Genomic DNA, 16923 nt, shown 5'->3' on the forward strand with positions numbered 1-16923 from the left:
CAAACCTCCTTTGAAATCAGATACAAATCTGATTCATAGCCATGCAAGTTGTGTCTAAACAGTCTGATTTTTTTTTGCCATTGTGGTTTTTACACTGTTATTTGACATTTCTTGTTGCTTGCTAGCTACTCTGTTAACAGTTTTGACAAGAACATGTGGGAGCAGGCTATCTTGTTAATTGTTTACAAACAAATGAGTGAATATGCTAGAAAGATCAACAGCTAGCGGACTGCTGTGGCTGGCTAGCTAGCTAGTGGACTGCTGTGGCTGGCTAGCTAGCTAGTGGACTGCTGTGGCTGGCTAGCTAGCTAGTGGACTGCTGTGGCTGGCTAGCTAGCTAGTGGACTGCTGTGGCTGGCTAGCTAGCTAGTGGACTGCTGTGGCTGGCTAGCTAGCTAGTGGACTGCTGTGGCTGGCTAGCTAGCTAGTGGACTGCTGTGGCTGGCTAGCTAGCTAGTGGACTGCTGTGGCTGGCTGGCTAGCTGGTGGACTGCTGTGGCTGGCTAGCTGGTGGACTGCTGTAGCTGGCCAAAAATGACTCATTTTGAAAGTTGGATCATCTTATCCTTTGAGGCTTTAAAAGTGTTCTTACCACTATGATTTTGAACATTCAAAACAACTGGGAAATGTCCATGACAGGCATTATTGTGACCTTAGCTTGCTACAGAAGTGAGTGATAGGAAGCACAAGTACCACCACCAATCAGTCTAGATCACTGCACACACCCCCCTCGTTACTATGACAACTAGTGTAGCCTTGTCAGCACATGACTGCTGTCTGAACACATACAATTTGGTCACTGTTTGTACAGTCAGTATTCCAAAATGGATCCCTGCCCGTTTCGCTATAAAGCTAAGGGATGGGGCTGGAGAAATGTAACCCAGCTCAAATTCAAACAGCGCTAAGGACTGACCATCCATGATATCAAATGTATAGTTTTAACCATGTTTTGAGGCTATAGTGTTTGTTTACATACATATGTATTTTGGGTTCTGTTGGGGTACATCAGATGAACTAAGCTCATAAGGCATTTATAAGTAAAATTCTTCAAGAATCAATGGGCATATATAATTATGTCCAAAAATGGATGCAGCAACCAAGAATTCTAGCTTTAAATAAGTAGGGGGTGGAAGGGGACAATTACCAGCAAATTAGAGGGGAAACAAAATTGATTACTCGAGTATTGGGGCGGCAGGGTAGCCTAGTGGTTTTAGAGCGTTGGACTTGTAACGAAAGGTTGCAAGATCGAATCCCCGAGCTGACAACGTAAAAATCTACTGTTCTGCCCCTGAACAAGGCAGTTAAACCCACTGATCATAGACCATCATTGGAAATAAAATGTTGTTCTAAACTGACTTGCCTAGTTAGATAAAGGTAAAATAAATAAATATGGGGACTAAAGTAAGGAATGACTAAAGGCCTTTTTGACAGACATTAGCCACACCGCATCCAAAGTGACTTTCACACAACACATATATACAGTATTGTATCTACTGGGCAAGCTACTCACCCTGAGGTGCAGTGAGAGGTCGTCCGTGGTCCTGGCACCAGCCCACTGGGTGGATGTGAGGGCTGCTGGCATCACACCTAAAATGCACATCACACTATAACTCTAAATGTGTTTCTTATTGATTTTGAATTTAATGTAATATTGTTTTTGACAAAGTACAGAACAGTAATAGACATAAATGTACAATTCTATGTGGACCCCAGGAAGAGTAGCTGATGGAGGTCCCAACAAAATAAACCAAACACACCACTAAACCACAGCATACAGTACATTATCTTCCTACATACACACACACTTCCTCAACTAAACACACACACACACACACACACACACACACACACACACACACACACACACACACGTACGTATTTCAATCCTCCTGGGGTAGCACATAACAATAACCTCAACATGCAATTTGCATTTAAAATACAAAGTTTGTGACCAGGAGAATTTTGCAATAAGGCTCTGACGAGAGGTTCTGGGAATGGATTCTCAATCCTTGTAACCCGTGCGGTTATTAAATATTAGCGATAGCGATGTTTCTGTGCAACTTTGACGTTCAATTTTCTCTCAAGATTGCCAAACAATTTGTATGTTGATGTAGTGCCCATCGGTTATGAATGTTTCCACTTCCTGTGTTGAGAAGTCGTGTTTTTACAGTCGGTTCCTGATTTTAACCCCCTAGTCGATTGACGCACTGGTGCATAATTTAAAAAAAATACTAATAAAAATCACCATCACAATCTGTCAGTTTAAGCTCGAGATATGTTATTTTACTTCCACAAAGGTCCGCGATATCGGCGGATGCGGTGGACTGCAGCACCCCCTGAAAAAAAAATCTGCTGTTTTTTGTAGAATGAATAAACTTTTAATAGTGCCCTGGGCCTTTACTAGTCCTGTATTAGAGGACCAATATAGCCGTCTGTAGCACGGGCTACATTGTGAGGGTGGAAAGACATGCATCTTTGTTCCAGCTAAACTTGAACAGGACAGTAGGCCTAACTACCTTTAAAAAGCGTGTTTTAAAAAAAATGTAACGCTTTATCGTCACCAGATAGGTGCAGTGAAATGTGTTGTTCTCATGAAGATCTACAACAGTAGTATTAGACTGAAAGATAAGGTCATTTCATCAAACCTGAGAGGCTCCCCGTGCTTATTAATTGCTCATTCAACATATTGGTTGCTACTTCCCTCAATCCAATTTTAACCGTTTCCCTTCCTAACTGATTTACATTCCCTGAGGTCAAGCAGAAATGTTTCCTTAGCCAAATATTCCCAGATTTTCAAATAAAAAAAGGCCACGCGTGATGCCATACGTTTTTTATCATGTAGGCTACACTGTCCTGCAAAATCATCCTGTTGTCCCACATTTGGGTATTTTAAAATGTGGTCACTCGGTTTGACCTACAAACTATTATGACCACTCTATGGAAAGGGGAGACTCTCACGTTTTGCTCTATGACCCCAACAAGTGTCACTGGACTCGTCTGAAGGTAACCGACACCGGCTTAAAAAATGTATGAAGGTAGATTTGTGCCTACCCCAAAAAAAGGGGTTCAATGCATTTCTCTGGGCTACAGTAACAAAGGCTAAAATTAATATTTAATCAAATACTTGTTTTATTTATTTTATACCTAAAGGGGTCAAAACATTCCAAATCAAATAGCAGAATGATCCATAGTATGAAGATCTTAAAACAATTCCATGTCAGCTTAGAACCCCCCCCAACGACTTAATCCTTCAAAGTCTAAAGAGCACCAAAAACAACTATCCATGAGCCTTAGCGTTTCTACCACCACAAAAACAGACCCTGGGTCTGTTCTAAAGTGAATGCTAAATTTGGTCAGATGCACCTGTGACAGTGTGCTATTGAGTGCCATTGTGTGTTTGCGAACAGATCTCATGGTTTATTTTAGGGCTGTGTCTGATAACTTAGCTAGCTAACAGAAATTAGAAATGCAACATCACACCTAACCAACAACCGCCATGTTTCTCAATTTCAAAGGAAAGATTCCATTGGTCACGTGACTTGTATATGCTCTGTGATTGGACAATACAGAGCACAACGCTGTATGGGATAAGTAGTTTGTTTACACCCCAACTCTGAAATGTACACAGTCTTGTTGACTTTTTTCAAATATCACAGTTCTTTAAATGCGATTACTAATCTTTTGAATTAATGCTTAATCCGGGAGATTGTTGTACCTAATCAATGTTTGGAACACCGCAACCAGCATGTTGTTGAAATGTGTATGCTAAAAATGAGTGGGTGTGTCAGTTCCGGAACCATAACTGCGAAAAGAGGGGCGGGCCCATCTGAGGCCTATTTCACTTACTGTACAGGCCGGCTAGATTAACATCTACCTACATACACATGCAATCACACAACAAGTGCAATTCCATTAGATTTCTGTGTGCTTTGAAATGATACAGCAGCGGTGCGATTCTGCTGAATAGCCCAGTTGCACAGAGTGAAGGCTTGCCTGACTGCTGTCCCTTGGGCACTATAATTTGACCAAGAATCCCACAAATCCTCTTTGGTGAGCGTAGCGGAGTGTCTGAGAGAGTGAATGTGTGTGCGTATGTGTGTGTGTGTGTGTGTGTGTGTGTGAGAATAACCAATCATGGGGTGCACCGAGTGAACGATTTCCAGATTGCTGTCCCTTGGGCACTATAATTTGACCAAGAATCCCATACATGCTCTCTGGTGAGTGTAACGGACTGGCTGAGAGTGAATCTGTGTGTGTGTGTGTGTGTGTACATGCAAGTGTTTTGTGCTTGTGTGCAAGTTAAACTGTGAGTGTAGGTGTACATCTGGGTGCGTGTGAATGCAATGAGCTGTGTCGACCCATGCTTTCTGTGAGACAAGGAGGCTAGGAAGCTAGCAGATTCTCCTCTTGGAAAGTCTCCGTAAGACATGAAAAAAGGAGGGGAAAAAGGACAAATAAAATAACCACTGCAAAATATCTCCGCCAGGCAGCTCTGAGAACAAAACGGAGAAGACTGTCAGTTCTCCTCTTCAACTATTACATCTAGTGACACTGACTTCTGTTTTTCTCCTACATCCGGCTTTCACTGGATGAATTGGGCCATGCGTCACATGACATGTAAATCAAACTCCTCTTGAAAATAAGCGGGCAAATCACCACTGATTCACTGACATCGGTACGAGAGAGAGAGAGAGAGATGCGGAATTGAAGATCATACATGTGCGCACCCGCACGCACACACCCTTTACTGTTGATCTATACGTCACTCTTTATGTAACAAAGCTACGTATATGCACTGAGTGCACAAAATAGTCCATGCTCTATGACAGACGGAACAGGTGAATCTACGTGAAAGCTATGATCTCTTATTGACGTCACTTGTTAAATCTACTTCAAATCAGTGTAGATGAAGGGGATGAAGCATTGAGACAACTGAGACATGGATTGCGTATGTGTGCCATTCAGAGGGTGAATGGGAAAGACAAAAGATTTAAGTGCCTTTGAACCGGGTATGGAGGTAGGTGCCAGGCGCACCAGTTTGTGTCAAGAACTGCAATGCTGCTGGGTTTTCACGCTCAACATTTTCCCGTGTGTTAAGAATGGTCCACGACCCAAAGGACATCCAGCCAACTTGACAACTATGGGAAGCATAAGAGTCAACATGGGCCAGCATTCCTGTGGAATGATTGACACCTTGTAGAGTCCATGCCCTGACAAATTGAGGCTGTTCTGAGGGCAAAAGGGGGGATGCAACTGTGTTCTTAATGTTTTGTACACTCATGTATGTATGTATGCATGTATGTATGTATGTATGTATATATATATATATATATATATGTATGTACAGTGCCTTGCGAAAGTATTCGGCCCCCTTGAACTTTGCGACCTTTTGCCACATTTCAGGCTTCAAACATAAAGATATAAAACTGTATTTTTTTGTGAAGAATCAACAACAAGTGGGACACAATCATGAAGTGGAACAACATTTATTGGATATTTCAAACTTTTCTAACAAATCAAAAACTGAAAAATTGGGCGTGCAAAATTATTCAGCCCCTTTACTTTCAGTGCAGCAAACTCTCTCCAGAAGTTCAGTGAGGATCTCTGAATGATCCAATGTTGACCTAAATGACTAATGATGATAAATACAATCCACCTGTGTGTAATTAATCAAGTCTCCGTATAAATGCACCTGCACTGTGATAGTCTCAGAGGTCTGTTAAAAGCGCAGAGAGCATCATGAAGAACAAGGAACACACCAGGCAGGTCCGAGATACTGTTGTGAAGAAGTTTAAAGCCGGATTTGGATACAAAAAGATTTCCCAAGCTTTAAACATCCCAAGGAGCACTGTGCAAGCGATAATATTGAAATGGAAGGAGTATCAGACCACTGCAAATCTACCAAGACCTGGCCGTCCCTCTAAACTTTCAGCTCATACAAGGAGAAGACTGAGATGCAGCCAAGAGGCCCATGATCACTCTGGATGAACTGCAGAGATCTACAGCTGAGGTGGAAGACTCTGTCCATAGGACAACAATCAGTCGTATATTGCACAAATCTGGCCTTTATGGAAGAGTGGCAAGAAGAAAGCCATTTCTTATAGATATCCATAAAAAGTGTCGTTTAAAGTTTGCCACAAGCCACCTGGGAGACACCAAACATTTTATTTATTTATTTATTTATGTTACCTTTATTTAACCAGGCAAGTCAGTTAAGAACAAATTCTTATTTTCAATGACGGCCTAGGAACAGCCGGCCTGTTCAGGGGCAGAACGACAGATTAGTACCTTGTCAGCTCGGGGTTTGAACTTGCAACCTTCCGGTTTCTAGTCCAACTCTCTAACCACTAGGCTACTCTGCCGCCCCGACATGTGGAAGAAGGTGCTCTGGTCAGTTGAAACCAAAATTGAACTTTTTGGCAACAATGCAAAACGTTATGTTTGGCGTAAAAGCAACACAGCTCATCACCCTGAACACACCATCCCCACTGTCAAACATGGTGGTGGCAGCATCATGGTTTGGGCCTGCTTTTCTTCAGCAGGGACAGGGAAGATGGTTAAAATTGATGGGAAGATGGATGGAGCCAAATACAGGACCATTCTGGAAGAAAACCTGATGGAGTCTGAAAAAGACCTGAGACTGGGACGGAGATTTGTCTTCCAACAAGACAATGATCCAAAACATAAAGCAAAATCTACAATGGAATGGTTCAAAAATAAACATATCCAGGTGTTAGAATGGCCAAGTCAAAGTGCAGACCTGAATCCAATCGAGAATCTGTGGAAAGAACTGAAAACTGCTGTTCACAAATGCTCTCCATCCAACCTCACTGAGCTCGAGCTGTTTTGCAAGGAGGAATGGGAAAAAATGTCAGTCTCTCGATGTGCAAAACTGATAGAGACATACCCCAAGCGACTTACAGCTGTAATCGCAGCAGAATAATTTTGCACGCCCAATTTTTCAGTTTTTGATTTGTTAAAAAAGTTTGAAATATCCAATAAATGTCGTTCCACTTCATGATTGTGTCCCACTTGTTGTTGATTCTTCACAAAAAAATACAGTTTTATATCTTTATGTTTGAAGCCTGAAATGTGGCAAAAGGTCGCAAAGTTCAAGGGGGCCGAATACTTTCGCAAGGCACTGTATACACACACACACACACACACAAAATAGTACATCAGTTACAAAACAACATTAAGGTGTAATCTATCAATTACTGACACTAAACATCAGTAAGCATATGGCCCTGTCTGGGGGTGTCATCAGATGGGGTCACAGTGTCTCCTGACCCCTCCTGTCTCAGCCTCCAGTATTTATGCTGCAGTAGTTTATGTGTCGGGGGGCAAGGGTCAGTTTGTTATATCTGGAGTACTTCTTCTGTCCTATCCGGTGTCCTGTGTGAATTTAAGTATGCTCTCTAATTCTCTCTTTCTCTCTCTCGGAGGACCTGAGCCCTAGGACCATGCCCCAGGACTACCTGACATGATGACTCCTTGCTGTCCCCAGTCCACCTGACCGTGCTGCTGCTCCAGTTTCAACTGTTCTGCCTGTGATTATTATTATTTGGCCATGCTGGACATTTATGAACATTTGAACATCTTGGCCATGTTCTGTTATAATCTCCACCCAGCACAGCCAGAAGAAGACTGGCCACCCCACATAGCCTGGTTCCTCTCTAGGTTTATTCCTAGGTTTTGGCCTTTCTAGGGAGTTTTTCCTAGCCACCGTGCTTCTACACCTGCATTGCTTGCTTGTTTGGGGTTTTAGGCTGGGTTTCTGTACAGCACTTTGAGATATCAGCTGATGTACGAAGGCCTATATAAATAGATTTGATTTGAGTTGATTGCATGTCTCATCTGGCTAGAACTTGATGAAAACACCTTCTCAACCTCAGGTTTGATTTCCACAACGGACTTAGTTTAACAGTCAAGGTAGAAACGAGGAAGCCAACATACAAAAGCTGGACACGTTTCAAACCGAGGTGACAAAATTAATGATTCTGTAATCCCCCCCCCCCACCCCCCACACACAGTGTGGACATTTAAGTTTCCAATTTCTCATCAACTTACAAAAATCTAATTTCAAAAGAATGGAAAACAGTTAGAACTGAATGACTGGTGTCTCACCAGTAGTCGTAGGTGTCGTCCCAGTTGTCAAAGTGAACCAGGAAGCGATTGTCCACGATGTCGGCCACCGAGGCCACACACACCAGGCACGGGTTCTTCCTGTCCACTGCCTCCAGTTTCATGCCCACCTGAAACTTAGAGGTGCTCGTGGTCTGTGGACACACACAGAGACACATCAGTAAGGGCTCAATTATTTGACGACGTAGAAATCATGCATTCATGTCAATCGAGGGTTTGAGTAAAAATTCAAATAGCATACACTGATTCTGACCTAAAGGCTTGAGGGCACCAACTTTGAGCTTTAAGATAACATTTGATCATATCACATACACTGATTGGACAAAACATTAACAAAACCGGCTCTTTCTATGACACTGACTGATCAGGTGAATCCAGGTGAAAGCTATGATCCCTTAATGATGTCACTTGTTAAATCTACTTCAAATCAATTGAGACATGGATTGTGTACAGCACTTTGAGATATCAGCTGATGTACGAAGGGCTATATAAATACATTTTATTTTATTTGAATGTGTGCCATTCAGAGGGTGAATGGGAAAGACAAAAGATTTAAGTGCCGTTGCACGGGGTAAGGTAGTAGGTGCCAGGCGCACCAGTTTGTGTCAAGAACTGCAACCGCTGCTGGGTTTTTCACGCTCAACAGTTTCCCGTGTTTATCAAGAATGGTCCACGACCCAAAGGACAGCCAGCCAACTTGACACAACTGTGGGAAGCATTGGAGTCAACATGGGCCAACATCTCTGAAGAACGCTTTCGACCCCTTGTAGAGCTCATGCCCTGATTAATTGAGGCTGGTCTGAAGGCAAAAGGTGGAGTACAACTCAATATCAGGAAGGTGTTCTTAATGGTTTGAACACTCAGTGTATATTGTCCTATACACCAATCAATTCCCTTCATTAAAGTCATACAGTAACTCTCAGTCAATCTTTATTTGAGCTTTTGCCACTAAAAACAAAACTACAGAAAGTAAAGCGGTGTTTCTTTTAAGCATTGTGGGAGGAGCTTTTACAACAGCCACTGGGACACATTGTTCTGTTCTGCTGTGTGAATGAAGGTCAGCTTTTGGCCCCAGGCGTCCTTTCAGGAGAAAGAAGCACTAAGCTTATGTTGACTCCCACAACCTGACCAAGCACTTACACTGTTATGAGATTCAAACAGATTCTGTGGTGCAGCTGGAGCGTTACAAGACTCTTGGTATTTATCCCAGTTAAACTCGACTTCGTTGTAGCCTGAAAAAAATAAAAAGTGCAGGAAAATAGGAAGGGGGTGGAGAAAGGAGAGAGAAAATAAAATGCGATTAGGGTTGTGAAAAATATTGCTGTGCCAGGCACATTACATGATTCCCTACAGACTGCCATGTATTAGCACTAAATGCTGATGGTGTGGAAATAAGATGAGGCCCTTGTAAGAAAAATTAACCATGCATAGTTTAAAGATCATTCCCCTGTTATGTGTTAAAGTCTATTCCGTTAGAATCAAACAAGCACAAGCTCTTACACAGAAGCAATACAATTCTATCAAAACAGACAAAAGTGAACAGCTGAAGGGACCTTTCACACTACTGAGCAAAGACAAACCGAGCTGTACTGAGCTGGCCTGGCTATGCATCCACCATAGTTGCTTGCCTTGAACCATGTTGACAAGGACCATGTGAAAAAAATAATATATTGGTTTGGGTCAGCATGATTAGTTACCGTGAAACGGGAAACGAGAAAAAGCGTAACACTGTGCCGATCTGCTGTAGATCACCTTTTGGTGGGTGGAGCTTGTGTCCTGTCGACTCGCACCATCCGGCTGGCCTGATGTCGGCAGAGTCGGCGTTTAACCAGAAGTCATAGCATTCAGAGTAGCCGTCGATGTGGAGCCGCAATCGGTAGCCAATCACCTTTGAAAAACAAAATGCAGTAAATATATGTATGGATGTACATGCAGTCCATATCCCAAAACACCAATCCACAGCACGATGTCATTCCGCTCCGTCTGTTCCACTGTGAATAAATATATATATATATGTATATATGAGGAGACTTTCCATACAATTCCATTTTTGCTGATGGAAATACAACAGCGACAGCTAACGTACATCTTGTATATTTGGAAAGTGGTCGATGTGATACGCAGATTCCAAGTGCTTAGGTAATGACTCGTGACAATTTCAACACAAAAGGGATGGCATAAAAATATAATTTAAAACACAAAACTACCAAGGCCCTCGTCAGTAACAGGTTATGGACAAGAATTTCCCCCACCCACAACAGTGCTGTCTGGACTTCAAATCACAGACCCAGTTAAAGTGTGTGACACGCCCAGTGTGCTGGGAGAGCCCTTGGTGTGACACGCCCAGTGTGCTGGGAGAGCCCTCCCTCTACCCTGCAGCTCACCTCTGCCACAGACAGGACACAGAACATGGAGGGGTGGAGAGGGTCGATCCCCTCCAGCCTCATCCCAGCCTTGAAGCCACTTCTGCTCGAGGGGAACGACTGGGCCTGGGATGGAGGGAGAGAGAGGAAGATAAAGGGAGAGAGAGTGGGAGAACATAAGAATGAGAAAGTGTGAGGGAGACAGCAATGGACATACAGAGAGAAAAGTAAATGAGAGGAGGATGGGAGAGAGAGAAAGTGAGAGACAATAAGGATAGAGAGTATAGGACAGAGCAGAGCTAGCAAAAAAGGAGATAACGAAACGACCAATAGGAGACCAGGAGAATAAACCCAAATGTTGATAAATAAAATATCCTCACTAGAAAACCCAAACCTGTAGTAGGAAATATAACTCTAGAAAATCCAAACCTATACATTTACCATGAAACATAACATTATTGTGCCTCCATTTTCATGGAGGCTGAACCCCCACGCTCAAGTGTCGCGGCAGCGCAGTTGCCGTGGAAATGGGTGTTTGTGCCTCCAACGGAACAGATGTCAAATCCCTTCATAGAAAAATTCATACAGTACGCTGCACAGAGTGTTTGTAGCAAAGGACTTAGTCCAGTGTAAATGATTGTTATGGAGAGAGAGATGGGGGAGGGGGGGCATAGGCAACACTCGGGGGGAGGGGGGTGTCTTGATACTGTAAACATTTAAGGGTCTTATGGGGTAGGGGTGGCATAGGCAACACCGGGGGGGGGGGGGGGGGGGTCTTGATACTGTAAACATGTAAGGGTCTTATGGGGGAGGGGTGGCATAGGCAACACTGGGGGGGGGGGGGGGGGGTCTTGATACTGTAAACATTTAAGGGTCTTAAGGAGAGAGATATGGGGGAGGGGGGGCATAGGCAACACTGGGGGGGGGGGGGGGGGGTGTCTTGATAATTTTAACATTTAAGGGTCAAGTCTCAAATCCTTGCTTAATCTACACTGCGGTCTAATAGTTGTGCTGTGTCCGTTCTCAAATTCACAGTAATTAGAAACAATGGGGACATCCTGGTGTCCACCACCACCCACCCACGCGCATGAGCACACACACAAAGTGTGATTTTCATCTATTTTGCAGGCCCTTGTCGACCCATTAGAAATAAGTCCTGCAGAAAAGCAGTAGGAAAGGGCAGGATCTGTGATTTCTCCGCAGTTTTAGCACATGGTCCTCCCCCTCTCATCTGAAATCTGGCTGTGTGATCTACAACTCCAGCTACTGCGATAGGGAAACTATTTCATCAAGGACAACTGGTTGCAATTTGCTTTGTTCTAAAATAAATTAAATAAAACATTAAATCACTTGGAGAAAATACACAACAAGAAACAAAAGTATGTGGACACCTGCTCAGCCAACATCTCAATTCAAAATCATAGGCATTGATATGGAATTGGTCCCCCCTTTGCTGCTATAACAGCCTCCACTCTTCTGGGAAGGCTTTCCACTAGGAAAATTGCTGCAGGGACTTGCTTCCATTCAGTCACGAGAGCATTAATGAGGTCGGGCACTGATGTTGGGCAATTAGGCCTGGCTTGCAGTCGGCGTTCCAATTCATCCCTAAGGTGTTCGATGGGTTTGAGGTCAGGGCTCTGTGCAGGCCAGTCAAGTTCTTCCACACTGATCTCAATAAACCATTTCTTTATGGACCTCGCTTTGGGCACGGGAGCATTGTCATTCTGAAACAGCAAAGGGCCTTCCCAAAAGTATGTGGACACACATTCAAAACAATGTGTTGCCGCAATGTTGCAAGCACAGAATCGTCTAGAATGTCATCGAATGGTATAGCGTTTAGATTTCCCTAGCCCAAAACCATGAAAAACAGACCCAGACTATAAATGTGTCCTCCACCAAACTTTACAGTTAGCACTATGCATTGGGGCAGGTAACGTTCTCCTGGCATCCACCAAACCCAGATTTTTCTGTCAAACTGCCAGATGGTGAAGCATTTCCTTCTGCTTCGGAGTCTAATGGCGGCAAGCTTTACATCACTCCAGCAGATGCTTGACTGAACTTGGGCTTATGTGCGGCTGCTCTGCATCTTTTGAAGGGGTGTCCACATACTTTTGTATATAATCTACCTTTGCATAGTCCCGTAAACTATATACTGTACAGTAGGTCCTTAACATTCTTCCATTCAAATCAACAGACCATGTTTAACATCAAGCAGCTGGCTTATGGCCTTTAAATACAAATCATAGCTTTGGTGGCCTGTATTCTAGTTTAGTAAATTACATCTCGGACTGAATACAGACAAATGGGGAACTACCTGGACATTTTCATTTTCTGTTGCAAAATTTTCCGTTGTTACGGTGTGCCTTAATGTATAGGGCTCTCGTGTCAAGCTTTAGTAGTAGATAAACCTTCTGGTTGATGAAGGTGATGCTTACCTCAGTGAACAGTCTGAGGGGAACTGCTATGGCCTTCTCCTCTCCCAGGTACTGTTCCCACGACCAGGCCTTCTTCTTACCAATCACTGCTACCACACCACACTCTGAGTTACATCTCTACTTATGATAGCACAAGCCAGATTCCAGGACACACATCCTAGTCTAAAAACTTCACTCAATGGAGAATCCCTGTGTGTAAATATACATCAGTACTCCACAGTACATAGCATATGCCAGCCATTATCATTTGATATCACTTTAAACATACTCGATGCATTCATATCAATAACCAGTAGTATTTTAGTATTCAGTTATGATCTGATTGTTGTTATTAGCAGCATTTCCAGAGTTTACCTTGTGTGCTGGTCACTTTGTTCTTCATTTTTGCTGCGTCCTCTTTTGGTCGCTCCTGAAATAACACAGTTGTTACAGGTATAGAATCTTAATTAGATCACTGTCGTCTTAATTTGATCACTCGGTTGTCACAGAGAATTGTCCTGCAGAGCAGGAAATGCAACAACAACAAAAAATACTAACTAAAAATGCATCAACCCATACAAAAATGTCCATTAATTATAATCTACATAATAATTCACATTTCCTGTTGCTGCAGGATTATTTTTCTGCTGTGAGAAACTGGGGAAATGAAGATAGGACATCTATAGTTGATGAAAGAAACTTGAGTAACACTTCACTACAAAAGTGCAGTCAAAAACATGATTGTCCTGTGATTAAAATAGTATTCAGACCCCTTGACATTTTCCACATTTTGTTATGTTACAGCCTTATTCTAATTGATTCACTCGTTTTTTGCTAAATAATAAAACAAATCAACTGAAATACACATTTACTTAAGTATTCAGACCCTTTACTCAGTACTTTGTTGAAGCACCTTTGGCAGTGATTACAGCATCGAGTCTTCCCGGGTATGATGTTACAAGCTTGGCACACCTGTATTAGGGGAGTTTCTTCAGTTTTTTATTTTATTTGAAATATTTTCTACATAATAATAGTGAAGACATCAAAACTATGAAATAACACCTATGGAATCATGTAGTAACCAACAAAAAAAAAGTGTTAAACAAAACAAAATATATTTTATATTTGAGATTCTTCAAATAGCCTCCCTTTGCCTTGACAGCTTTGCACACTCTTGGCATTTTTTTATACATTTGCAAAAATGTCATTATGGGGTGTTGTGTGTAGATAATTTAAAAAAACGATTTAATCAATTTTAGAATAAGGCTGTAACGTAACAAAATGTGGAAAAAGTCAAGGGGTCTGAATACTTTCCGAATGCAAGTATCCATTTGATGTTCATGAACATTTGTCACGACCTGATTAGGTCAGGCTACCTGATTTGGTAGGGTGCATTGTAGCTAAGCCTTACCCTAACCTGGCACATCAATGCGCATCAATGCGCCTAACCTGCTACGTTAATTATCCTGACCTGACAATTTAGTTATCCTAACCTGTAATTTCCCTAACCTGTCATCGATGTAGACAGAACCGTTGCTAACTTTGGAGCCCGGACTCATAGGCTAGTCACACATTAACCCTTAATTCTTCAGCTTGTGTGGATTTTTTTCCCCCCACAGAGACTCTTTCACATTATCCTCAGGGTAACGGTTTACTTGTTTAAATACATTATTTTCAAATACAGATAGGCGCACAGAAGTAATCCGTACATTATATCTTTAAGAAATGGCTTTCTTCTTGCCACTCTTCCATAAAGGCCAGATTTGTGCAATATACAACTGATTGTTGTCCTATGGACAGAGTCTCCCACCTCAGCTGTAGATCTCTGCAGTTCATCCAGAGTGATCATGGGCCTCTTGGCTGCATCTCTGATCAGTCTTCTCCTTGTATGAGCTGAAAGTTTAGAGGGACGGCCAGGTCTTGGTAGATTTGAAGTGGTCTGATACTCCTTCCATTTCAATATTATCGCTTGCACAGTGCTCCTTGGGATGTTTAAAGCTTGGGAAATCTTTTTGTATCCAAATCCGGCTTTAAACTTCTTCACAACAGCATCTCGGACCTGCCTGGTGTGTTCCTTGTTCTTCATGATGCTCTCTGCGCTTTTAACAGACCTCTGAGACTATCACAGTGCAGGTGCATTTATACGGAGACTTGATTAATTACACACAGGTGGATTGTATTTATCATCATTAGTCATTCAGGTCAACATTGGATCATTCAGAGATCCTCACTGAACTTCTGGAGAGAGTTTGCTGCACTGAAAGTAAAGGGGCTGAATAATTTTGCACGCCCAATTTTTCAGTTTTTGATTTGTTAAAAAAGTTTGAAATATCCAATAAATGTCGTTCCACTTCATGATTGTGTCCCACTTGTTGTTGATTCTTCACAAAAAAAATACAGTTTTATATCTTTATGTTTACTTTCGCAAGGCACTGTATATTTATTTCAAATATTAGTACATGCAGTTGAAGTGAGAACTCTACATACACCTCAGCCAAATACATATAAACTCAGTTTCACAATTCCTGACACTTAATCCTAGTAAAGATTCCCTGTCTTAGGTCAGTTAGGATCACCACTTTATTAGAAGAATGTGAAATGTCAGAATAATAGTAGAGAGAATGATTTATTTCAGCTTTAATTTATTTCATCACATTCCCAGTGAGTCAGAAGTTTACATACACTCAATTAGTATTTGGTAGCAACACGCTTAAATTGTTTAACTTGGGTCAAACATTTTGGGTAGCCTTCCACAACCTTCCCACAATAGGTTGGGTGAATTTTAGCCCATTCCTCCTGACAGAGCTGGTGTAACTGAGTCAGGTTTGTAGGCCTCCTTGCTCGCACATGCTTTTTCAGTTCTGCCCACAAATTTTCAATAGGATTGAGGTCAGGGCTTTGTGATGGACACTCCCAATACCTTGACTTTGTTGTCCTTAAGCCATTTTGCAACTACTTTAGAAGTATGCTTGGGGTCATTGTCCATTTGGAAGACCCATTTGTGACCAAGCTTTAACTTCCTGACTGATGTCTTGAGATGTTGCTTCAATATATCCACATAATTTTCCTCCTTCATGATGCCATCTATTTTGTGAAGTTCACCAGTGCCTCCTGCAGCAAAGCACCCCCACAACATGATGCTGCCACCCCCGTGCCTCACGGTTGGGAGGGTGTTCTTTAGCTTGCAAGCCTCCCCCTTTTTCCTTCAAACATAACGATGGCCATTCCTTCCATTTTTGTTTCATCAGACCAGAGGACATTTCTCCAAAAAGTACAATCTTTGTCCCAATGTGCAGTTGCAAACCGTAGTCTGGCTTTTTTTATGGCGGTTTTGGAGCAGTGGCTTCTTCCTTGCTTAGTGGCCTTTCAGGTTATGTCGATATAGGACTCGTTTTACTGTGGATATAGATACGTTTGTACTGGTTTCCTCCAGCATCTTCACAAGGTCCTTTGCTGTTGTTCTGGGATTGATTTGCACTTTTCGCACCAAAGTACGTTCAGCTCTGGGAGACAGAAGGCATGTCCTTTCTGAGTGATATGACGGCTGCGTGGTCCCATGGTGTTTATACTTGTGTACTATTGTTTGTACAGATGAACGTGGTACCTTCAGGCTTTGGAAATTGCTCCCAAGGATGAACCAGACTTGAGGTGTACAATGTTTTTTCTGAGGTCTTGGCTGATATCTCCATGATGTCAAGCAAAGAGGCACTGATGTCAAGCAAAGACGCACTGAGTTTGAAGGTAGGCCTTGAAATACATACACAGATACACCTCCAGATACAGATACACTTCCAGTTGACTCATGATGATGTCAATTAGCATATCAGAAGCTTCTAAAGCCATGACACCATTTTCTGGAATTTTCCAAGCTGTTTAAAGGCACAGTCAACTTAGTGTATGGAAACTTCTGACCCACTGGAATTGTGATAGTCAATTATAACTTATGTAATCTGTCTGTAAACAATTGTTGGAAAAATGACTTGTGTCATGCACAAAGTAGA

The 16923-nt window shown here is 42.3% G+C and overlaps 1 protein-coding gene across 6 annotated transcripts in view; it reads right to left on the reverse strand.

Moving 5' to 3' along the window:
• The window catches only part of LOC139420192 (lethal(3)malignant brain tumor-like protein 4), a 125535-nt gene that overhangs the window by 86517 nt on the left and 22095 nt on the right, over positions 1 to 16923 (reverse strand). For 3 of the 6 annotated variants that reach the window (XR_011635476.1, XM_071170009.1, XM_071170011.1), the window contains exons 4-10: positions 13298 to 13352; positions 12944 to 13029; positions 10530 to 10634; positions 9898 to 10033; positions 9286 to 9377; positions 8128 to 8279; positions 1511 to 1587 (exon numbers count right to left, since the gene is read on the reverse strand). Coding sequence is in view for 5 of the 6 variants with exons in the window: in XM_071170009.1 (XP_071026110.1) it covers positions 1511 to 1587; positions 8128 to 8279; positions 9286 to 9377; positions 9898 to 10033; positions 10530 to 10634; positions 12944 to 13029; positions 13298 to 13352 (703 nt within the window). In the remaining variant the exon portion in view is untranslated. Of the gene's footprint in view, positions 1 to 1510; positions 1588 to 8127; positions 8280 to 9285; positions 9378 to 9897; positions 10034 to 10529; positions 10635 to 12943; positions 13033 to 13297; positions 13353 to 16923 lie in introns of all 6 variants that reach the window. The other 3 variants (XM_071170008.1, XM_071170010.1, XM_071170007.1) reach the window with 1 other exon arrangement.

Source organism: Oncorhynchus clarkii, chromosome 11 (genome assembly GCF_045791955.1).
Source record: "Oncorhynchus clarkii lewisi isolate Uvic-CL-2024 chromosome 11, UVic_Ocla_1.0, whole genome shotgun sequence".
Classification (NCBI taxonomy): Eukaryota; Metazoa; Chordata; class Actinopteri; order Salmoniformes; family Salmonidae; genus Oncorhynchus; species Oncorhynchus clarkii.